This window comes from Cibotium barometz, chromosome 30, assembly GCF_041138505.1.
Source record: "Cibotium barometz isolate CiBa-2024 chromosome 30, ASM4113850v1, whole genome shotgun sequence".
Classification (NCBI taxonomy): Eukaryota; Viridiplantae; Streptophyta; class Polypodiopsida; order Cyatheales; family Cibotiaceae; genus Cibotium; species Cibotium barometz.
This window is the reverse complement of record NC_141075.1, coordinates 19,092,624-19,117,714: the sequence shown is the minus strand read 5'-3', so window position 1 is coordinate 19,117,714 and position 25,091 is coordinate 19,092,624. Positions and strand designations below refer to the sequence as shown.

Sequence of the window (25,091 nt, the reverse complement as noted above, 5' to 3'; positions counted from 1 at the left end):
TTGGAATACCAAAATAATGGATGTTTTATTTAAAAATTAAAGAAGAATTTAGTTAAATTTATCTTTTTGCATAGATAAATTTAAATGATGAAAGAGGAATTCCCACTATAATTGGAATTCAACCATTTAAATGAGAAAAGTGAAACTTCTAGAGTAAAGGAATTAATGGAGATTTTTATTTTAAGAGGAAATTTAGTTAAATTTATCTTTTTGCATAGATAAATTTAAATGATGAAAGAGGAATTCACACCATATTTGGAATTCAATCATTTGAATGAGAAAAGTGGAACTTCTAGTTTAATGGAATTAATTGATATTTTATGTAATTTTTAAGAAGAATTTTAGATAGATTTAATTTATAGTAAAAGAGGAATTCCCATAATAATTGGATTGCACTCATTAAATGAGAAAAAGAGGGATTTTAAGTTTATTCAAAAAATAGATATTGGTAATTAGTTAAAAGAAGAATTTTTATGGTATTTAAGAAAAGATGGATTTGAATTAAATCTTAGTGTCAAAAGATGAATTTCCACCATAATTCTACCTAATGAATTAAGGTCGATAAATTATGTGGCAGAAAGAATATCTTTGGATATTTTAATTGGTAAAATCACTAAATAGATATTTACCCAAAACTAGATGTTTATCTGAAGGGAATCCTTGTTAAAACTAAACCGAATGAATTTGGTTAGACTACAAGAGGGACAGATAGTAACCCTACTTGTCCATCTCTCGATCTGAATCAAGCAAAAACTTCATGATGACCAATTCCAGTTCCTAAACACAAAGAATAGACTACCAGAACTAAACTAGTTTTTCCTTTGACCGAATTCACCAAGAATCGAGTTGGACAGACAGACAAAATGATGGGTAGATTATCCTCATGAGAGATCGAGGATCCTCATTATGAAACCGAGAATTATGGAGAAAAGGGTTTTGTGAACCAATCTCAAACTGAAAATTTTACTTGCATTGGAACCTCTGTATTTCATTTAAAGGACTATTTTATGCCAGAATGCTGGAGGAAGCATTTGGCATATGTTTTACTAATAGGAGGTTCGTTGGAACAGCTGGCGGGGAGTCGTCAAGGGACGTCGCTCGCACCAAAGCCTACCGAGATCTTGACCACCCTTGGTACGGTTAAAATGGTGTGCTTCCGATATGATGGGCGAGGACCGATGAAGCGGTCCTTGAATGAAGTGCTAGGACACCTAAGGAAGATCCTAGAGGGTTCTAACCAGGCGATGCACGGGCTCGCCGGTTGCTAGGACACCCATGCGTACGTCGAGGAAGATTTCGGATGGACTAAAAGGAAAGATTTTTGGGAACCAAATTTTGATACTGGATCTCATTAGTTGGCCAGCTGGTCTTCAACGGAGAGTCCAGAGGACACATTTTGTAATACAATGGACTCAAAATTGTGAAAAATGATGATCAGAAATATTATGATTTTTATTGAAGGATTGTTTTAAATATGTTATAAATGGCAATTTCATATTGGGTGTGTACATGGTATGCCTACCTTAATTTTTGCATGAATCGTCGGCTACTAGGGGGCCTGCGAACTCTTTTCCTCGGTACCCGGGCAAAAACACAATCAAATCTTTATAAAGGAATCCCACCAATACAGTGGTCGGGTGGTTCTAACCCATGGGCCGGATGGGGTTAGGCTGGAGGATCGGAGGATTCCTATGAAACAACTAGATACGATTAGTTACGTTAATTAAATTAAATCCTGAGAAGACCTTGTTCTGTGGGAGGGGATCAGCGGGTGTGCCTCGTAAATGAGGAAAAAAGCGATGATTCCATGGACCAAGTGCAAGTCTCTTCTTGATCTGACCATGTGACTTCAAGTTCGGTCAGATCAGTTTAACTAGTTAAGACTTTGACTCGTTAGAATAATTCCCCCGTTAGAAGATTTTTCCCATGGCGGAATCACCCGTGCCTTCTGGGAGAGGGGAGTCTTTCCGGGCTCGGTTTTGGAGGAACCGCCCGGGCTAGCCTCTCGTCCTGGACATCCGCGGGCGAGGCCCCGAGTGTGGATCCCCGCTCCGCGCGGGAGGCCGATGCCGCTTCTGCCGCCCGCCGCCGCCGGCCGACAGGAACCCCGGAGGGGACAGGGGTCTCACAATACACCACAGAACTACACAAAGAACAAAGAATGGTGAACACCAACACATTGGTAGAGGTGGGGCAAACGAGCAAGGCATAGAAAGAGGTGGGTGACTCATCATCAACACTTGTAAAAGACCAGGCACACAAGGTGATTGCTAAACCTTAAGATGGAGCCCTAACTTGCAAAAAACATGCAAACTAGAGAAGACTCGCACACATTAGAGAGTACTATATAGGCAAATATAAAAGAATAAACCCTAACCAAATACTTAACAACCAACCCACCCCACCAAATATAAAAGAATAAACCCTAACCAAATACTTAACAACCACCCCACCCCACCAAAAAACTCACTCACATTAGCGTTGTATTCGACCAATTGTCCAATGATCAAAGACCATTACTATCATTTTAAAATGGATTTTGAAGAATGTACTAATAATCACAACTGCTATGGCAAGATTATTGATCATTATTTGACTGAACCACAAAACTCAACCCTCACATAGTCGTGGTCTTGCAATGGGCTCTTACAATGGGCAAGACCAAAAATAACATTTAGTATGCCTTCGTAAAAGACTCTCTCATTCTCTCTCTCTGCCCCTCCCACAACCAAAGGTGCGGCTTTATAGAAAAATTCTTCTCTTGTTAAGAATAGGGGTCGTCACTTTTATAGAGAACCTAGTGGGAACTAGACCCACAGTGAAAATATCGTCAATTCGAGCCAACGCCCATTGTGGATAGGGCAATTCCTCTCCAGAAATCCGTCGGGTATACAGAGTTTTTAGTGGGTGAGCATGAGGGCAAGTCCCACAATACTTGGGCTCCTCCGAGAGTTCTTGGTCGCTGTCATGCCCAATTGTTGGGTCTTCCGGGGCCATGCCTTAAGGAAGTAGCGAAACCATCTATACGACAGAGATGACGGAGCTAATGACAAAAGCGTTTCTCTGTTCGAGTCTTAGGACGAGCGTGCTCACTTTTGATCCCGGTTTGAAAAATAAAAAAATAAAAAAATATGGTCAAAAAAAGGTGGTAGGTTAGAAAAACAGTCCCCAAGAGGTTGCACTATTGATGCAATGATGGAAGCTTGTATATCATGCTTGGATATCAGATCTCTTGGGAGCACTGCAGCTTTCAGTTGGAAGAGGAAAGATGGTCTTTGCTGTGTAAACTTTTAAATGAAGTCAAGTGTGAAATGTAGGGAAAATTCAGACCTGTTTGTCATTAAGTGTACTTGATCTTTTTCAGTTTATATATATAAATAATTACTATTGATAAGAATAAAAAAGTGTCATCGCCTAAAGTGTGAAACAAAGAGCGAGTTTTAGACTTAACCCAACCACAAAACTTAACCCTCACTCACTCTCTCTCTTCCCAATCTTTATAGAAAATTTCCTCTGTAGGTAAGGTGGAACAAGAAGAGCGGGCTTAATGTTAGCGACCTTGTGAACGATGCTCAAACTGATGCCTTGCTTGGCTGCGGCACCTCCTGGACCATGTGCAGAGGCGGTGATTTCGGTTGAATGATCTATGCTTGCCTTGAGAATTCAGCTAGCATGGCTCAAGGTGGAGCACAGTCCAGTAAAGTTACCTATGGTTTCGATGGTGGAGGTCCTACTCGGAAGCACTTCAAGAACCCTAAATTGGCTGCCATTGTACACTAATTACATATTTAAGCTCTGCTTAGTACCACAAAGCATCCTATGGGCTTCTGCAAGTAATCCCTTTCTCCTTAAGCTGATTTCTTTTTACTAAATATATTGGTTATGTATTTAAAATGTAAAAATCCATATATTGTACATGTTGCTAGTAGTTATGCTTTTTTAAGGGGAAAGGCTGCAAGAATGCATGATGTTAGTAATGCATGCTCAATATACATGTTAAATTCTACAGTGTATATCTCATGTTTTAATAATGCACAAATCCGTAAAATGTACATATATTTTTGTGGTATTATAATGCAAAAATTGTTAGTGTATTTTTCTCTTACATGCTGAGAATGCCTGGTGAATCCACAAAAATTTTCTAGTGAGTTTCAGCAGGACACCAAGTTGGGATGCCAACTCATTCGTACCCATGCTTTGCGTGGGAGCCTTCATGAAGCCCTCAAAGTTTTCAACTCTCTGCATGACCAAAATGTGTATGCATGGACTGCAATAATTTCAGCATATGTCCAGCATGACCAGGGTGAGCAGGCCTTACTACTTTATAATCAAATGCAAGCATCGGGGCTGGAACCCAGCTCATATACTTTTGTTTCCATCCTAAAGGTGTGTGCCAACCCAAACACCTTAGATGAAGGCAACCTGGTCCATTCTGAAATTGTGCAGCAAGGGCTGGAGTCTGATCTTTTTGTCAAAAATGCTTTGGTTGACATGTATGCCAAGTGTGGAAGCATTGAGGATGCACAGGCAGTGTTTGTTGAGTTGCCAGTCCGAGATGTAATGTCGTGGTCTGCAATCATTGCAGGGCACACACAACATGGGCATGATTTTAGAGCTCTCCAATTATTTGAAAAAATGCTTCAGGAGGGCTCAAAACCTAACAAAGTCACACTTATATGTATCCTCAAGGCGTGTTCCAACTTGGGTGCCCTTGACCAGGGGCAGCTTGTTCATGCTTATGTTTTGAAAGAGAGACTTGAGGCAGACAAGTTTATTGGAAGTACCTTGGTGAACCTGTATACTAAATGTGGCAGTCTAGAGGATGCCCACAAGGTGTTCGAGGGATTGAAAGGTCGAAATGTGGTGGCGTGGTCTTCTATGATTTTAGGGTATGCCGAACATGGGCACGCTGAGGAGGCTATTGAACTGTTTAGGGAAATGCAGACTCAGGGGATAGAACCAAATGAGGTGACGTTCTTGTGCGCCCTTAAAGCATGTTCAAATTTAGCTGCCCTAGAGTTGGGCAAGGATATCCATACTAGTATTGTGAAACAAGGGATCCACTTGGATGTGCTCATTGGGAGCACTTTGGTTGACATGTACGCTACCTGTGCCAGTCTAGAGGATGCACGCAAGGTGTTTGACAAGTTGGATGAGCGAAACGTGGTGTGTTGGTCTACGATGATTGCAGGATATGAAGAGCATGGACATGATGAGCAAGCTCTCCAACTATATGAAAACATGCAACAGGAAGGTATATGGGCAGATGGATTCCTATTCGTATCCATCCTAAAAGCATGTACCAATTTAGAGGCCCTAGATCAGGGCAATGCAGTACATGTTGATATCACGAAGATTGGGCTTGCGTCTGATCTATTTGTAGGGAGCACCCTTGTTGACATGTATGCAAAATTTGGCAAGTTAGATGATGCCCGCATGGTGTTTGACAAGTTGTCAGCACGGGATGTTGTGTCTTGGTCTGCATTAATTGCAGGTTTTGCAACACATGGAAACAGTGAAGAAGCTTTAGAAGTGTATCAAGAAATGCAAAAGGATGGGACAAAGCCAAATGAAGTCACATTTGTGAGCATACTGAAAGCCTGTTCAAGAGTAGGGGCCTTAAAAGAAGGCAAAATTGTCCATGGTGACATTATCGAACTAGGTTTTCAGCTGAATTCAACTATTGGAAACACTCTTGTTGACATGTATGCCAAATGTGGTAGCCTGGAGGATGCCCGCATGGTCTTTGACAAGCTGCCCCTACAAGATGTCGTGTCATGGAATGCAATGATTGCAGGTTATGCGGATAGCGGCTATAGTTGGGAAGCCCTTCAATTGTCTGAGAGATTGCAACACAAAGGCATGATAGATGTAGATGAGTTCACATTTCTGGCCATCCTCAAAGCTTGTTCTACCATGTCAGCACCAGATCAAGGGAAGCTGATCCATGCTGGTGTTGTGAAACGAGGGCTTGAAGAAGAGTTAGTTATTGGTAACACTCTTGTCAACATGTATGCCAAATGTGGTAGTTTAAAGGATGCACGCATGGTGTTTGATAAACTGCCTGCACGGAGTGCGGTGTCTTGGAATGCAATGATTGCTGGATGTGCAGAGCATGGGCACATCACGACAGCAAAAGGTTATTTTGAGAGCATGCAACAAGATGATTTTAGACCCAATGAAGTGACTTTTATTAGTCTTCTATCTGGATGCAACCATGCAGGTTCGATCGAAGAGGGTTATTATTACCTCCAGTCCATGAAAGAAGACTATGGCTTGACACCGACAATCCAACACTATATTTGCATGGTCGATATTCTTGGACGTGCAGGATGCTTGGATGAGGCAGAAGGCATGGTCCTGAAGATGCCATTTGAGCCTGACTGTGTTGTGTGGATGGCTTTGTTAAGTTCTTGTGAGAAACATGGCTATCTGGAGCTAGGAACACGAGTTTTTGATCATTTTGTCCAGACTACTAACACAAGTGCTGCTGCCTATGTGCTAATGTCAAATATGTCTGTTGCCAATTCCTACTGCTAGGTCCTGAATGTATCAAGCTCTACCATGTTTATGTGAAACAATGATTGTGTCAAGCCTTAGGTCAAGCCAGAGGCTCTGGTCTACAGGGGACTTGTGGCCTGGTGTGAGGAGTAGTATATAAACCTAGCTTGGGCAAGACAAGTTGCAACAAGTTGCGAGGATTCCCAGGGACATGCATTTAAAGGCGCCCTCTCTCTGCTTACCTCCTTATTTCTGTAGCTTGCAACTCGCCCAAATGCCTTGGGTGGGCACTACAGCCTGATTCAATACTTTGCAGGGGAAGTTTCGAAGAAACAACAGTTAAATGGTGCTGGTCAGTTGAAAGATATTCAAACAAAGCTTTGAGAATCTGAGCAACAAGATGCCTGCTATTAATGGAGATTTATATCACCTGATTGAAGGTAACTTCGAATTGATATTCTGCTATTTGATGAGTTGTCTAGAGTAGTCAATAGGCTTGTACAATCCATGATAGGAGCCATATGCACGTTCCTAAAAGGTGAATTTGGGCATGTTCCTAGATTCATCTAGGTATATAATTCAGCCCTATTAGTAGACATGCAGATTTCACATTGTGAAGTTTTCATCCAAGTTGCAGCCAGTTGATATTGTGCTTATTCTTTCTATCTTTAGCGGTGCATTTGCCCTATCAACTACTTATTTGCTATACTAATTCTTTCTATTTGCTACTTCCCTTAGTGCTAGGCTTCATTATGGTTGAGTTTGCCTTGCATCTCCGGAGGTTTGACGAAAACTCAGTACAAAGGGCTTTGTGTGAATATATGCTCTTATGTGTGTGTGTGTGTGTGTGGAGTGCGTGTGAGAGCATATCTTGATACAGAGTTCTACATCCACTATTGGGCACTGATGATGTTAGTGGGGATGTTGTAGTATCTAGTCCATACTATGCATAATGGAGTTGATAGTTATATAGTCTTGTGGGTTGACTACCATGAGTATATAACATGCATGTTCCTAAAAGGTGAATTTGGGCATGTTCCTGGATACATCTAGGTATATAATTCAGCCGTATTAGCGGACATGCAGATTTCACATTGTGAAGTTTTCGTCCGAGTTGCGGCCAGTTGATATTGTGCTTATTCTTTCTATCTTTAGCGGTGCATTTGCCCTATCAACTACTTATTTGCTACACTAATTCTTTCTATTTGCTACTTCCCTTAGTGCTAGGCTTCATTAAGGTTGAGTCTGCCCTGCATCTTCGAAGGTTTGACAGAAACTCAGTACGAAGGGCTTTGTGTGAAATATGCTCTTATGTGTGTGTGCGTGCGTGCATGTGTGTGTGTGTGTGTGTGTGTGGAGTGTGTGTGTGTGTGTGTGTGTGTGTGGAGTGTGTGTGTGAGAGCATATCTTGATACAGAGTTCTATATCTACTATTGGGCATTGATGATGCTAGTGGGGATGTCGTAGTATCTAGTCCATACTATGCATAATGGAGTTGATAGTTATATGGTCTTGTGGGTTGACTACCATGAGTATATAATATGCACGTTCCTAAAAGGTGAATTTGGGCATGTTCTTGGATTCATCTAGGTATATATGTATTGTCAAGGAAGTATGTGCTGATCTACTCTTATGCCACTTGAGAAGCCTGTTTTGGTGTGTAGAGTGTCACCAATTGGCCGACCAGTTTTTGTGTCTCGTTCACTTGAGGCCAGGCCGGTGTCTCATGTGAAGAGGCCAGTATTTTGCTGACATGGACGGGAGCCAGACTGGTGCCACCCGTGTGTTAACATGATGGTGTTGTATGGACGAGAGCCAGACTGGTGCCACCCGTGTATGACCTAGACTGTGTTCGACCCATGGGATTGTCACGCCATGGAAGAGCCAGTATTTGTGCCATGTCTTACCTATGGGACTGTCACTCCATGGGGAGGCTCGTGCCTGGAACTGTGTCTTACCTATGGGACTGTCACTCCATAGAAAGACCAGGATTTATGTTTTACGTCGTGCCATTTTTGTGCCGACAGATATTTTGTACTTGTTCCATGAACGGGAGATATGTCCATGATACTATTTGCACATGCACTCATGTGTTAGAAGTCATCTCCTGTCTAGTTTTATACACCAGGGCCTTTGTTGTGGGTGTGCCCGCCCTTATGAGGTGTTTTATCATTTTTTTCCACTCTCCATATTTTTTCCCTATTTTTTTCCATTTTTTTGTGGCTTGGGAGGCAGCCTTGAGGCGGCTGGAGGACCCAGTAAGCTGGCCGACTGCTCAGACATCAGTCGTGGAGTGTCTCACTGTTGGCCGACTGGATGTATGCAGTCGTGGGCCTCATGTGCTGCTGGCCGACTGTTGCTATAGTCGTGGAGGGCCTTTTCAGCAGGCCGACTGTCCCTTTGGGGGCATATAAATAGGCCCCCAGCCCCATACCACTCAATGTATCATACCGGGATCTTCTTGTGTATATCAGAGCACAGTTACACGCCTACTTCTCTCTCTCTCTTGTGCTGTATTTTTCTACATGCGTTTTTGCTCTCGTGTTCCCAGATCTGGTCATCATCTCCGCTGCGTATTTTGACATGGTATCAGAGCCCTAGGCTCGAGATAGATCTTGGGGGTTTTGTGAGCAAGAGGGGGAGCGTTAGGTTGCTGATTGGTGGACTGTTTTGGGCTGATTGGGAAGAGAAGGTGCAAGAGGAAGGCGGGCTGATTTGCTGGACAGCCACTTGCAGGTTTTAGTTTTTCTTTGTTCCCACCCACCCACCCTTTTCAGAGTACATCCCCGCAATGGCAGATCTGTTTGAGATGGCCGAGAGACATGTGAAGATCCCGACACTCCCCACGTTCCTGGTGGATCGTCAGTTGGACGGGAGCAACTACGGCATATGGAAGGTTATGATGGAATCTGTTCTGGAGTCTTACGACCTCGCTGATTTCGTCGTTGTTGGTGTTCCACGGCCGGAAGTAGAGGAAGGGGAGTTACCGTCAACTCGAAAGGACCGGGAGGCCCAGACACAGATGTGGGATCGTGTCTCGTGTCAACGCCAGGGTCCGTTCGTTTGTCTTTCTCAACTGCACATCGTAGGTAATCAATCATGTAAAGCATATGACGCTGGCCAGAGGTATATGGCAGCATTTGGCCTCACTTTACAATAGGGTATCGCCCATGAAGAGGATTTCCTTGGAAGTACAGATGCGGGTTATGAGCCCTGCAAAGTCGTTGACGATGCGGGAGCACATTAACAAGCTGCAGGCTCTTCAGCAGGAAGTTCTTCAGGCTGGGAAGGAGATATCGTCAGAGGACATGGCCATAACGTTGCTGTCGCACTTGCCCTCTTCGTACTCAACATTTTACTCGTCTTTGATTACCAGTGGCAGGCTCAGCACCATCACGTGGGAGGAGCTTGTGCCCATGGTCTTGGACCAGGAGGAACGATTCACGAACCCTCCTCAGGGTGGAGGTTCGGAGGCCTTGACTGGCCAACGGTCGAAAGGCCGTAACTCGGGCAAAGGGAAGGCTTCATCGGAGAAGTCTTCTGAGAAGAAGTCCGACGCTGACCGCGAGAAACTGAAGGCAGAGAGGACCTGTAATGATTGTGGCGAGAAAGGCCACTATTGGAGGCAGTGTCCCAAGCGGAAGACCGAGAAGGGTGAAGATTCCTCAGCACCAATCATGAAGACTCCGGCTTTTGTGCACCTGGAGGTGATGGACACCGATGCTTCATTTTCTTCAGGCGGGGAGGAGATTGGAGGATTCTCCGCAACGGATACTCGGGAGTGGACTCTCGATAGTGGTGCTTCTAGGCACATGGCTCCTTCCCGTTCCGGTTTACTGGATCTCTGCAGGCTTTTTGGTCACATTCTCACTGGGGATACATCCACTATCCCACTTCATAGTGAGGGCAGGATGGAGATAGTTCCCGATGGCAGAGGGGGGAAGCATTCCTCCCAGGTGTTGTATGTTCCGGCACTTGGTTTTCATCTGTTGTCAGTGCATCAGGTTTGCAAGACTGGCGTACGGGTGGAGTTTGATGAGCATTTTGTTGCTCTCCGGGACAAAGCAACAGGCCAAGTGGTTTGGGAAGGCAGAGTGGAGAATGGAGTTTAAAAGCTTTCAGCACTCTCTCTCCCAGGTCCTCAGGTTTGTGATGAGTGGCAGTCTTGTAATGGCCACTTAAGTGTGGATACACTGCAGGTGCAGGCTTTCTGGGACCAGATGGTGGATAGCTTGCCAGTAGATGGCAGCAGTTGGCAGGAACTTTCCAGTACTGATGTTGGTAGTTCTTGTGTTCGTGAGTCAGAGGAAACTGAACAGGTCACTTAAATCTGATGTCTCGTCGTGTTCGGGACAAAGAACCTCCAGTAGATGAGGATGTTCTTTCCACGGGGACCTTTCGGAAAGCCAGGCAGGTGGCAAGTGATTACTTGCAGAAGGAGGTGGTTTCTCCAGGCTTTGTGGTTCCGGATTGAGAGGGGGTGGTTGACAGGTTTCAGAAGGCCTTGCGTGGTCTTCATCAGGTTTCCAGGACTTGTTTGTGCACCGTAACAGGTGTTGATCCTTGTGAGCAGTGTGATGCCTCTTTGACTCAGAAGTTGTATGGTTCATTGATCTAGTTGATGGACACCAGATTGGACGGGAGCTTCCTGATGAGGCGGTTGAGCTCATGGTTGCGGATGACTCTTTGGGAGGCAGGATTGCGTTTCTTGTGTTTTCTGTGGCATGCGAAGGATCATGGACTCTTGTACACAGGAGGGGGATTGTTGGATGGAGTCCGACTCCACGGTTGGAGTGACTCGGTTTGGGGAGGAGATCCGGACACGAGGAGATCTACTTCAGGCCCAGGAGCAGTTTTACGGAGCAATAGGAGGCAGTCATCTTTTGCCTTGTCGGGGACACAGGCAGAGTACCGGGCTGCTTTTGATGCTGCTTGTGAGGTGGTGAGGATGCAGAGGTTGCATTGCAGGATTGGGCTTTCACTGGAGGAACCCATGGTCATCCAGAGGCACTTTGTTCGTGAACAGATCGTTGCTGATGACATCTTGCTAGAGTTCTGTTCAACGGAGGACAGTACGGTGGACCTCTTCACGAAGTCGCTCTCTCAGGACTTGCTCAGGCGGCACCCCAGCTCCCTGTGGTTGTTTTCACAGCCAGGAGCTGAGAGGGGGTGCTAGAAGTCATCTCCTGTCTAGTTTTATACACCAGGGCCTTTGTTGTGGGTGTGCCCGCCCTTATGAGGTGTTTATCATTTTTCCCCACTCTCCGTATTTTTCCCCTATTTTTTCCCATTTTTCTGTGGCTTGGGAGGCAGCCTTGAGGCGGCTGGAGGACCCAGTAGCTGGCCGACTGCTCAGACATCAGTCATGGAGTGTCTCACTGCTGGCCGACTAGATGTATGCAGTCGTGGGCCTCATGTGCTGCTGGCCGACTGTTGCTATAGTCGTGGAGGGCCTTTTCAGCAGGCCGACTGCCCATCTGGGGGCATATAAATAGGCCCCCAGCCCCATACCACTCAGTGTATCATACCGGGATCTTCTTGTGTATATCAGAGCAGAGTTACACGCCTACTTCTCTCTCTCTCTCTCTTGTGCTGTATTTTTTTGCATGCGTTTTTGTTCGTGTTTCTAGATCTGGTCATCATCTCCGCTGCGTATTCTGACATCATGTTCTGCATGTTTGAAACTGTTTTCGCATGACTTGTCTTTTTGTGTTTGCCTGCTTGACGTGTCACTTACTGAGCGGGGACGCCTGCCAGTGAGTCGTGAAGTTTGCTCTGTCTTCTTACGAGTTTTGGTGCATGTGAATAGGTGGTAAGTATATTGCACATGTTGGTTTAATAGTTTATTCTTTAACCTTTCATTTTTATAAGGTTATATGTTCACATACACTTAAAAGTGGGCACCCACTTAGGGCCAAGGTGGGGAGCCACACTTGACTTGTGTGTATTTTTGGGTGGGTGCATGGTCACCTACCCAACCCCCCATGGAACTGGCTGCCCACATGCAAACGTGGGGAGCCAGCCAAATCACTATGGTATTACTCCACTCCAACCCTTACAAAAGGAAGCCACCACCTCCATCGTAAAAAAAAATTCAGCAATCGTTTTTCACCATCTTCGTAAAAGAGATCAGCCGGCGTCAATCCCTTGCGTTCGTTTTCTGACAGGCGGCTGCCATCTCCTACTGAACTGCTGCGCATGCTCACCCAGGCGGCTACTGTACTGCTGTGCGTGCTCTCTCTCAGGCGGCTGCATCTCCACCGGTTGCGCATGCTCACCCAGGCGGCTACTGTACTGCTGCGCATGCTCTTTCTCAGGCAGCTCCACACAGGGTGCGCATACTCCATCTCCAGCTGGCGATTCCTTCTGTTTCTCTACAGGCTGCACTTGCCACATCCAGCAGGCTGCGTTTCAGCCTACAGGCGGCATCTGAGCTTTAACCGACCAAGGCAACCAGGCAGTGTTCATCAGCTGCGTTCCATCCTCTGTACAGACTGTGCAGGCTACGTGCTGTTCTTCACAGGCAACTGTCTGCATCACAGGCAGGCGGCTGAAATCAGATATTACATCTCTCAACAAGGTGGCCACTCCTTCTGTCCAGCAGGCTGCAGCGAGGCGTTACCTCTCCTAAGGCGGCTGCTCCATCTCCTTTTTGCAAGAGGTTGCACTTCTTTTCCATTGGCGGCTACAAGAGGATTTTACACCTCCTAGGTGGCTACACCTTCTACACAGACACATCTGGGTATTGGACTTCCATCTGCCATCTACAAGTAAGTGAATTTTCAGATTTAAGTAAAGTACGTTGTGATAAATCTGATAAGGGACTCTCTCCATGGCAACACCCGTTCGGTGCCGGGTAGTCCAAGCTCTTGGAGAACCACGGTCCAAAGGTGCTGAGATCCGGAGAGCTAGGCGTTAGTAGGAGAGCGCCTGTTTGTGCGTGGTCTTGGAACACCAGTGGGGCGCTCTCCGCGGAGTCCAGTGAAAGCACAAGACCATAGAGATTGAACCATGCAAGTGGTCGTTCTACTTCGAACGTCGACTTCGAGCCTTTTGTTTGGTACTGTATTCATTTGTACATGGACATCATCTGGTTCTTGGAACCCATGGAGCATTGTATTTGTTAAATACTCCCAATAAATATATCATATATTGAGGGGGGGGTCGGCCCGTTCCGGCCCCAGTGCTGGTGTTTATCTATCTCATTTCATTTCAATTTCAAGTTGTTATTAAGTTGTCCATTTCAAATTGTGGTATTAAGTTGTGCTATTACGCGTGTGGGTGTCCAACGGAGTCTATTCCCACTTGACGGGATCGGTTTCATTGGTATCAGAGCACGGTTGTTTCCCTCTTCCTAGTGGGGAAACAAACTTGTGTATTGGACACCCCGCTTCTAGCACACTTAACACAATGGACAGCCAAGGCAACCCTTTGGAAGTGCCTAATTCGAGGGGTCCTTCTAGTGCCTCTCGTGGTTCTGATGCTCTGCGAGGAAGGCACAAGCCCCTTGAAAGGGTTAATGATAGTGAATCAAAGGGTCAACTGTCTCGAGGAAAGACAGTCATGCTTGAACAAGAGCCTGATGCAATGAGGGCTGAAATGGAACATATGAGAAAACTTTTGCAAGCACAAGAGCAAGAGTTAAAATTTTTGCATGAAGATCCCTATGTGAAAAGTGCCATTGAAGCTAGGAAAGCTGATGCAATGGTAGATGTAACTTTTGAGTCCATGGCACGGGAAGTGGGCAAGAAGCCAAGGGAGTTGGCACTTTCCTACCTCCTCCGCAAAGGTGACATCAAAGAGGGGGACGACGGAGAGCTGAAATTCAGAAATCCACCTCGCTTGAAGCATGGAGATCCCACATCTCAAAGGTTGAGGTCTTTTATGCAAAAGGAAGAGGTGACAGTCACCTCTCGTCATGCATCTTCTCCACAAGGCACAAAGCCTGACAAGTATATGTATGCTAGTGCTCATGGAGGGCATGAAAGTCACATGCATTCAAGACATGTATCCCATGGTAGGGGTGACAGGTTTGCAACTAGAAGAGCTTTGCCCACTGAGTTGTCTCATGGAGAGACAATGCCTTATGCAGGAAAGTCACATGCATTTGAGTTTCAAGTTCGTGGAGCACACGCCACCGTGCCTCATGAAACTTCTATGACGGCCCATGGAGCCCATGAAGATAGGGCTGCCCCGTTGGATAAGGGGAAAAGAAAAAGAGAAGACCATGAGCCTCATGCGAGAAAGCTCAAGGAATTTAAAGCAAGTGACAAATCTGTTAAGTTTGATGTTTTTCATGCAGAACATGATGCTTCTAAAGTGTCAGCATTTGTGGCACAGTTCGACATTGCTTTTAGTGATGAAGACTTCACTGAAAAGTCTAAAGTACGCCATGCTAGCATGTTTTTGAAAGGGACCGCTGCTCATTGGTGGATCACTGAAAAGATCACCAAGGATCCCATTTGCATCTGGAAGGAATTTAAGGACAGATTCTATGCTCAGTTTTTGCCACCAAATACGGAGCAAACTCTCACTCAAAAGTAGGACAGACTTGAGCAAAGAGATAATGAGAGCGTGTAACAGTATGTCAACAAGTTCTAGAAAGTGTTGCTGGAGGTAACTCCTTTTATGCAAATCATTGAGGATGAAAGAAAGAGGAAGTTTCGCTCTGGACTGCAACCAGCATATCGTTCGGGCATTGAATTGCACCCGAAACATACTTTGCAACAGCTCACAGCTTCTGCTCTTGCTACGAAGCAATTGGTGCTCAAAAATAAGGAGGATCAAGGCGGTTCAAAGGGGAAAGACAAGGCTGTCCCAAATCTGCAAAAAGGTGGACAGCCACCTAAAAAGAACTTCCGAGAGACCCACAAGGGTGGTAAAGCTGAAAATACCATTTAAAGATCAGGGCCCAAAGAAGAACAAATTCGGTTTGACTCCGGAGCAAAGAGAGCAATATGCCAAGGAGGGAAAATGTTTTTCTTGTGATAGCAAAGAGCACATGTTTAGACAATGCCCTGACTGCATACCTAAACACGAGGACAAGCAGACCAAGGCTAATGTACATGCAGTTCCTGATGTGCAAGGAAATACAAGTCATGATGCAAAAGAGCGAATGGTATGCAAGGCTTGGGGACGAATCAAGGATCAGCCCGCCTTATTCATGTTTGATGACTGTGCAACCGATAACTTCATCTCTATGCAAACAGCAGCTGCATTGGGTATTGAGGTTGAGAACATGGGACCTCAGATTGAAGCCGAAGCTGCATTTGTTGGTAAAGAGGTGCAGGTTACCCCGCTGATAGGGAAGTTGCGCATACATATCCAGGGCTACCTTGATAATGAACACTTCTTAGTTGCTCCACTAAATGGATGTGATGTATTGTTGGGCAAGCCACGGCATCATAGGCTTGAGCCCCGCAAAGAATACAAGACCAATATGATTTCTTTTATGCATAAAGGCCGCATGCATTTTATTGATGCTGGCAAAGAAGGGGATTCCATCCCACTTGTATCACACATCCAAATTAATAAAGCAATGAAAAAGAGTCTTTATACGTACTTGGTTTTTGTTCGTGATAGCCTTGTGCCAAATCATCAAAATGTGGATGCTATGACTAATGATAGGCTGAATTTTCTTCATGCATTCAACGACTGTTTTCTTGATGCATTGCCAGGTGAATTACCTCCCAAAGGCCCGAAGATCATCGCATAGATCTTGTGCCAGGTAGTTCTCCACCTAACAAACCCGCATACCGAGTGAGTGCTGCACAACAAGAAGAGATCATGAAGCAAGTAAATGAGCTTTTAGAGAAAGGTTTGGTTCAGCCGAGTTCCTTACCTTATTGCTCTCCTGTGCTTCTTGTTCAAAAGAAGAACGGATCATTCCGTATGTGTGTGGACTATAGAGCTTTAAACAAACTTACCATCAAGAACAGATTCCCAATTCCGCGTATTGATGACATTTTGGATAAGCTTGATGGTTCGGCTTGTTTCAGCCGACTTGATTTGAAGAGTGGTTATCACCAGATACGAGTGGTGCCACAAGATGTCCATAAAACTGCATTCAGGACAGCCTTTGGATTATATGAATTTTTGGTAATGCCTTTTGGTCTCACCAATGCTCCTGCTACGTTTAATCGTATGATGGATAGGATATTCCGACCCCATCGCAAATTCATAGGAGTATTCTTTGATGATATCTTGGTTTTCTCCAAGAACGAGCAGGAACACAGAACTCATTTGGTCACAGTGTTCGACGAGTTGCGGAAGCATAAACTTTTCATTAATGCCAAGAAAAGTGAGTTCTTCCTTTTAGAGATTCATTATCTTGGTCATATTGTATCCAAAGGGGGAGTAACAATGGATCTTGCAAAGATAGAGACTATACATCAAGTACGTAGTTTTATGGGATTATGTTCGTATTATAGGCGTTTCATCAGGCATTTTGCTATGATAGCCACTCGTCTACATGATCTCACAAAGAAGAAAATCACTTTCAAATGGACTTCAAAAGAACAAGATGCTTTCTTGCAGCTCAAGCATGCTATCATATGTGGTCCAGTATTCATTGTTCTTGACTTGCACAAGTCATTTGTAGTTGAATGTGATGCTTGTGGTGATTGCATAGGAGCTGTCCTAAATCAAGAAGGGCATGCAGTTGCATACGAGAGCCGTCGTTTGCATGATGCTGAGCTTCATATGGATATCTATGAGAAAGAGCTCTTGGCTGTAATTCATGCCTTAAAGATATGGAAACATTATCTTCTTGGGGCTGAATTCGTAGTCAAGACAGATCATCAAAGCTTGAGATACTTTCTATCTCAGACAAAGCTTTCAGAGAAGCAGATGAGAATGGCAAACTTTCTTTCCATGTTTCATTTTCAGATTGTGCATGCTCCAGGAAAGATAAATGTGGTGGACGATACATTATCCAGGAGGCCTTATATTAGCTGCAGTCTCAGTGGCCTCTCATGGAGACTTATCTGCTATGCGAGATTTGTATCATTTGGATGCTGATTTTTGCCATATATGGACTGATTTGATGGCTGGTAATTCACATGCCTCTTATGCTATCAACGAGGGTTATCTTATGAAGGATAATTGCCTTTGTGTGGTGAAGGATTTGCGTCCAAAGGTTATGGACGAATGTCATGCTCCACCTTATGCTGGTCATAGAGGTATTATGCCTACTACACGCATGATTCAGAGATATTTCTTTTGGCCAAGCACATGCATAAAGACATTGAGGCTTATGTGCGTGCATGTATTACTTGCCAAAAGGTGAAATTTGACAGGCAAAAACCTCCAGATTTACTTCAACCATTGTCTATTCCCTCGCAACCTTAGGAAAGTATTGCTATGGATTTTATTATGGACTTGCCTAGATCCCAGCATGGGAATGATGCTATTTGGACCATTGTGGACAGGTTTAGCAAGCAAGCTCATTTCTTGCCCGTCAAGAAAACCATTAAAGCTGATGATATGGTAAAGCTTTTTCTTGCTTATATTTTCAAGCATCATGGTATGCCTAAATCTATTGTTGGGGATAGAGATCCAAGGACTACGAGCCTCTTTTGGAGGGCTTTATTTGATAATATGGGTACTAAACTTGAGTTTTCATCAGCTTATCGTCCCTAAACGGATGGCCAAAGTGAAGCTGCAAATTCAGCTGTGTTGGATTTGTTGAAATGCTATGTGGCAGAACAAAAGACTGCATGGGAGAAGTATCTTCCACTTGTTGAGTTTGCTTACAACAATACAATCCATGCCTCCACGGGAAAGGCTCCGTTTGAGATTATCTAGCAGAGTGGTATTGCCACCCATCCTTCCAATACCACTCATCCTTCGTACAAAGGATGAGATTGATGAGCTTGAGGAGATCCTCCAGCCAGAACAGATTGTTTTTCACAAGGAGAGAAAGCTATCTGCAGGAAAGCTTTCCAGTAGATACCTTGTGAAGTTTAAAAATTATTTACCTATTGATGCAAAGTGGGTAAATGAGGATTATTTAACTAGAAGGCATCTGGTCTACAAGCCAAAGCGGGGTAGAATAGGCAAACACGTCTATATATAGCTGCAAACGCGCCATCTTTAGAAACGCATTGCTTTTCCACATTTTTAGTATGCATTGACTCTAAATATGTTAAAGTACTCTAAATACAACCTCCGATCACCTAAATTCGAATTTCTATTTTCGGAGATACTTATCTCTTAATAGAACTATTCTTGTCTTCTTATTTCTTTTAGGATTTTTAGAGCTAATATTTTTATTCTAACACTTTCCTAATGTTTCTAGCCTTATTATCTCACTCTCCTCTAAGTGCACTCTCTTTCTTTCTTGAAATCTATATTAAAAGAGACACATACATGGCTTGGGAGAGACCTTACAAGTATAATCTAATTTTCAGCAGGTACAATCCAGCATGCAGGACAGCAAGTACAATCTGATTTTCAGCAAGTACAGTCCATGTGGATAGCAAGTACAACCAGATTTTCAGCATACGTGTGAGTTTTTAGCAGCAAGTACAATCCATGGGAAGCAGGCGATGAGAAAAATGTAGCAAAACCAGTCCTAGAAGAGGTAGGCGATGGAGAATAAGGGGGAGAATAGCAGGCGATAAAAGGATGTGATTTATTTCTATAATAACTCATGCAAGAGTTTATCCAAAGGTTTTTAAAAAGGGTACACCATATTAAAAGGGTATTTAAAATGCTCATGGGCACCCTAATATAATAATGTCCAGCCCCTAATTTAAATGTGTGAATACATGGACTTATAAATATTAAAGTTGGCAATAACTTATAAATTTTACATTTTAAAAACAAAAAAATGGTAATACTTATTACGTGTTCACATGCCACACCGAGTTAGAAAACAGCATTCCATGGTACACTGGGGGCGTCCCCGTCCAGTGTATTGGTACGGCATAATAGGCAAACACATGCAAACAAGTCATGCAAAAACAAATTTATGCATGTGCACATGTAATGGACGAAATCTTCCTTTCATGAAACTTGTACAAGAAGTTCCTGTCGAGCACAAAACTGGTGCGACAGAAATATAAAAATATGTCCTGGTCTTCCTATGGAGTGACAGTCCCATAGGTAAGACACCATCCTGGCCATACATGGGTGGCACCAACAGGCTCCCATCCATAAAGCACGAAGATAGTCACATACGGGTGGCACGAAATTGGTTCCCGTCCATGTGATGCAACACTGGTCACACACGGGTTACTAATCTGGCTCCCGTCCATGTGACACCAAAATACTGGCCCTTTCACATGGGACACTAGCCTTGCCCCATGTGAACATGGCACAAATTTGGCCGCTCTATGGAGTGAGTCCCATAGAAGTGGCTCCAGAAATGGAGATGGACCAAATGGTGACACTTGGTGTACTGATCCACAACCCTAAGCATGATTAAGAACATTGATGCTAATTAACATGAGATAAGACATAGGAGAGAGAAGAGAGATTGGTTGTCAGGTTTTCTTGTATTACTATGGTACCAAAAGGTAATTGATGCTTGTACATGATTTAGGCTTGTGGCCAGCCTATGGGCTGACCCTTAACCCTTCTACTTGTGCTCTACTACTGCCATGAATGAATGATGATGAAACTATGACTTGCGTTATGGTGAAAATGACTAGATGCTTATATATGTGGGAGATGCTACAGTCGGCCAGTAGAATACTCTATCGGCCTGTTTGTGGACAAGATAAATGCTGAACGAGTGCTGAACTTATGTCATTAATGCTGCAAGACCTAGTGTTACAAGTGCAAACAGGATAGGAGCAAAAGAAAGGAGAGTGCACACAAGAGGTGGGAGATAGGGAAATGGAGGGGAGGACTACACAGTAAGAAATAGTGCAACTAAGAGGAGAGGGGTTGTGCAGTAAAAACATGCAGGACATGCTGCAAGGGCACCACACCTTATGGAGAAGATGGCAAAAGAACACAGAGGAGGAGAGAGGGGGGGGCAGAAGAATTGCATGGCAAGGGGGGCTTCAACTTAGTTACAATACTCAAAAGTCTAGGTTATCCAACTTACTTTAGACTTCTTTCATTCAGCCTTAAAACCTTACATAGCATGTGAGTCAAAAATTCCATGCGTAGCCACTTACAACAATGATAAAAAGAAACTGGAAAATATTATTGATTGTCAACTTAAAACCAAAGTGTGAGATGATAATAAATAACAATAAAGCTCAACTGTGGAGAAAGGTGTTGGGATTATGCATTTATAGGAGGAGATTTGCATCTTGCAGATATGTCACGAATAGCTAAGCCTTCATTATACCAAACATGCACCAACACCAAAAGAGCAATCTAAATTATTTTAAAAAAAACCAAAAAAATCACTGAAACAAAGCCCCAGGCATCACCTCAATGTGTTTCCAACAAACGAAAAAACAAAAGGCGTGCATAGGGAAAGGATTATCTCCAAAAATTGGCCAAAACAAGTCCACTTAGGGGCAAATCAAAATCAGTGTGGCATGTGTTGCCTTTTAAATATAAGCTCAGCATATGAACAACCTCTTGCATCAACACACCACCTTTGAACTGCTTTTGATGACTACAACACCCATTGGTAGCATGTCATTTGCTGGTGACATGACCGGTAGTTAATGTAACAGCAAAAATCGTTTTTTCTGGTTGTGCACACGTGTGTAGCTCTATGGTAAATTCTAAGCTGGCTGAGGATGAGAATGAGCAACTGGAGATGACCTTGAAGGCTTGATGATTCCCTAGTCTCCATACCCTCAATCCCATAGAACCAACAGTAGCAAAGACAGAGCTTTGTATAAAGAAGGGTAAGTCAAATAGAAGATAGTACCCACTCTCACATTTATTTATTTTTAAAAGGTTTGCATGTACAGAGGGAATAGTTAAGTGGAAAGTTTTAGCAATTAGTGACCCTTCACCTTATCACTTGGGCAATTACTAAAGAGACTTGTTTTTGCTCACCATTTATGTCTATTAAAAGATACTTCTTACCTTAATATTTTGCTAATCATGTCTAGATTAGCCTTCAAATTTGTCTAGATTATGCATCTGTGGGAGGGAGGGTTCAGTATGTATGAGACTAGAAGTATCATGAACTCCAACCTTTGTATTGAGCTCTAGTTAAGAGATGTCAAATGAATGACCAAGAGTGCTGCCTCACACATGGCTATCCATCTAAATATTGATTCAAAAAGGGCCTTTATTTGTACCTATTAGAGATGTACTCAAAAGTACTCTCTCTGTAGAGTTTTCAAAGAGTCATATCCCATAGGCAATCTTGTCGTCGCCATTGAGTACCAAAGTATGGCATGATCATCACTATCCATCTCTTGCATAATATTGCTAGATACAGTGAAGGAGGAGGACTCAGTGGGAAGTGAAAGTTGGCCTTCCATGGTTCAGCATAGTCACCACAATATTTTCTCTGATATGTAATGACCTCAGTCCATCAGAGGTACCACCTCCTATGGAAGAATCAGTGCATATCCCCTACACATTAGCAAATCCAAGCCCACCTCCGAGTGAGTACGAGCTAAGTAAGCATGAATATTACACAAGAGACATAACATGCCTCATGGTCTTCTTATCCTCAAAAGTTCGAGTCCCAGGAAAGCCCACCACTCGTAAGGCACAAGCCTTGTGGTTAAGCTTACCAAAAACGGCTATTGAGGCGGGAACACAATCCTTCAAGATGTAACCTTTGGACTAAGCTTCCACCACCACACATTCGTGGTGATGGAGTTTTAGAGAAGGACCATGATCCGCGTCAAAGATATTACATGGGAGACGCAAGGCTAGTTCACGATTAGGAAACTAATCACATTTGCATACACAAAACTAATCACATTTGCATACACAAAGGACTGGAAACCAAATCATGAACAAATCACATCCAAGTTTATTTTCAAGGACTAGTTACCTTTGTGTATGCAAATGTGATATTAAGTTTATTTTCAAGGACTGGTTACTGTTGCTATATATATAGGCAGTGATGTGTGTGAACACACTTAGGACCGCCGGGGCACTTTTTCCCTCTTTAGGAGGTTTTTTTCTCCCGGCTTGTATATACGCCCATCATTCTAGGGCTAACTTATCTTTTGTACATTGACACAATCTAATAAATTGTGTATTGTGTGCATTCTTGCTTCTTCTTCTCAAAGCTTTGTGTGCTTTCCTGTAACCCTGATTCCAACAATTGGTATCAGAGCAGGCATCGGCTCCCAGGGCTACGTCGCCAGCACCCTCCGACTCACGTTCTCCGATTGAGGTGAGCTTTCACGAGCGCTTGCAGGTCCCTATACTCTGCAAATAGACCTATAGGGTTTTGCGTTCTCAGAAATCGCATTTGAGGTCGTTTCGGGCTCCGTTTTTGCATTGCAAGTTCTGCACGTGTTTTCGTCATTTTTTGCAGAAATTTTGATAGTGCAGTTTTCTACAAAACAGGCATACGTATTCTATTGTGGACCGTGCTACATAGCACGAGTTGTTTTCTGTTCAGTCTTTGCTTCATTACAGGTAGCTTTTGCATCAGTTTCAGTCAGTGGCCATGACTGATAACAGCAATGATGTATTTCACATGTTATCTGCTGATGACAAATTGGATGGAGACAGCAACTACCCACTTTGGGCATACATGATGCAGCATGTTTTGGTTGCAAAAGGAGTGTGGAACATTGTGCAGGGTATGGATGTACGTCCAGGTTCTGTGGATGTAGGATCTGTTGAGGATGTTGCAGGTTCTAGCAGCTCTACTGCTGTTGCTGTTTTACCCACTGCTGAACAAGCTCGTTGGGATGGTAAAGATGTGCAGGCTCATGCCTTGATTGCACTTTCTGTCAAACGTAACATCACCCCACATATTCGTTCAGCTAAAACAGCAAAACAGGCTTGGGATATTCTAGCTGGTTTGTATGCAAGTCGTAACGAGGCAAAAATCTCTTACCTGCGTAAAGAGCTAGAATCGAAGATTATGCAGGAAGATGATGACATGAATGTTTTTCTTGCTGAGATTAAAGATCTCAAGGAACAGTTGATTTCTGCAGGTGAGATTATTCCTGATCATTCTCTTGTGCAAACTGTTCTTGATGCTTTACCTGAGTCATATCAGACTTTTGCTTCCACATGGAGACTTGTTACTGAGGAGACAGACCTGATGTTGTCAAGTATGATACTTTAGTCAACAAGCTCTTGCAAGAAGCGCAGTCCAGGCAAAACAGGGCTAGGCAGCGTGTAGTTGATCAAACATTTATTACTGTCCAGCAGAGAAGAAGTGGTAAGGCAGCCCCTTCCACTGTTTCTTCTCCTATTAGTAGGTCTGTAACTTTTCTCCTTCCACAGGTAGCAACAACAGGTTTGAGAAGGCTCTTGATAAAGGCAAGAAAAAAATCAAATACAACTATTGTAAGGCAACTGATCATGTCATTAAGAATTACCCTAAGCTAAAGGCTAAAGAGGCAAAGAAGAAAGAGTCAAATGCAGTCACAATAGCGGATGCTTCTACAAATGCAGATTATGCAAATGTTGTGCAGGATACAGAATGAGCGTTTAGCGTGTATTGCCAGTCTGACCCATCTGTACATGATGCATGTTTGGCAGTTTCTGTTGACTCTCATGTATGGTATTTTGAGAGTGGTGCTACAAAGCACATTACCTCGCATCGTGATATGTTCACTTCTCTTGAGGCTGTCCCTAATGGGAATACTGTCACATGTGCCAATAATGCCTCTTACCCAGTGAAGGGCATTGGTAAAATTATGCTTACTGCTGCAAATGGCAGCGCTTTCACACTTTCAGATGCTTTGTATGTGCCAGGGATAAAGAAGAATCTATTGTCTGTCTCTGCGCTTGCTAGACTTGGACTTGTAGTCAAATTTGTGGATGACAGATGTACTGTTCATGATTTGACTTCTAGTGATATGATTATTGTATCTGGCACCTTGTTTCGTGGATTGTATAGGCTCAATTCTTATAACGTGTGTGGAAGATTCAGCAAATGCAGTTTCTGATGAAAAGGCAGTTTCAGATGCAAAACTATGGCATGCTCATTTTGGTCATCTGAACTTTGCTAGTTTGCTGCGTTTGCAGAAATTTGATATGGTTGCTTCATTGCCCCCTCTTGAGGCACCATTGAAACATGTTTGTGAAGGCTGTATTTTGGGCAAAATGTAGCGTTCTGCGTTTTCCAAAGGATGGTTCTGTGCGGGCCAATCGTAAATTACAACTTGTACATAGTGATATATGTGGGCCTATGCAAACTCTGTCATTTGGTAAACACTTGTACTTCGTGACTTTCATTGATGATTACTCAAGGCATGCATGGGTATATCCACTGAAGGCAAAGTCCGAAGTGTTTTTGTGCTTCAAACAGTTTTTGCTTATGGTGGTTGAAAATGTATCCAATTGTAATGTGGACACCCTCCGTTCTGATCGAGGGGGGGAGTACATGTCTAAAGAGTTTGATGCATTTCTGGCTAATCGTGGGATAAACACCAATGTACAGTGCCGTATACCCCTCAGCAAAATGGTGTTGCTGCTGAGAGGAAAAATAGGTCACTTATGGAGATGGCACGATGTATGGT

General features: G+C 43.7%; 1 protein-coding gene across 2 annotated transcripts; it reads left to right on the top strand.

Annotated features, from left to right (window-relative positions):
* Positions 1-3,427: 3,427 nt before the first annotated feature.
* LOC147621238 (pentatricopeptide repeat-containing protein At3g09040, mitochondrial-like) lies at positions 3,428-7,223 on the top strand. Of its 2 annotated transcripts, none has more exons than XM_086823950.1 (2): positions 3,428-3,833; positions 4,146-7,223. In XM_086823950.1, exons 1-2 carry the CDS (start codon positions 3,820-3,822, stop codon positions 6,538-6,540), a joined length of 2,409 nt encoding a protein of 802 aa, XP_086680076.1. In that variant the 5' UTR covers positions 3,428-3,819; the 3' UTR covers positions 6,541-7,223. The 2 variants fall into 2 exon arrangements, with proteins under 2 accessions (XP_086680076.1, XP_086680077.1); XM_086823951.1 differs by having other exon boundaries at positions 3,478-3,833; positions 4,156-7,223.
* The last annotated feature ends 17,868 nt before the right edge of the window (positions 7,224-25,091 follow it).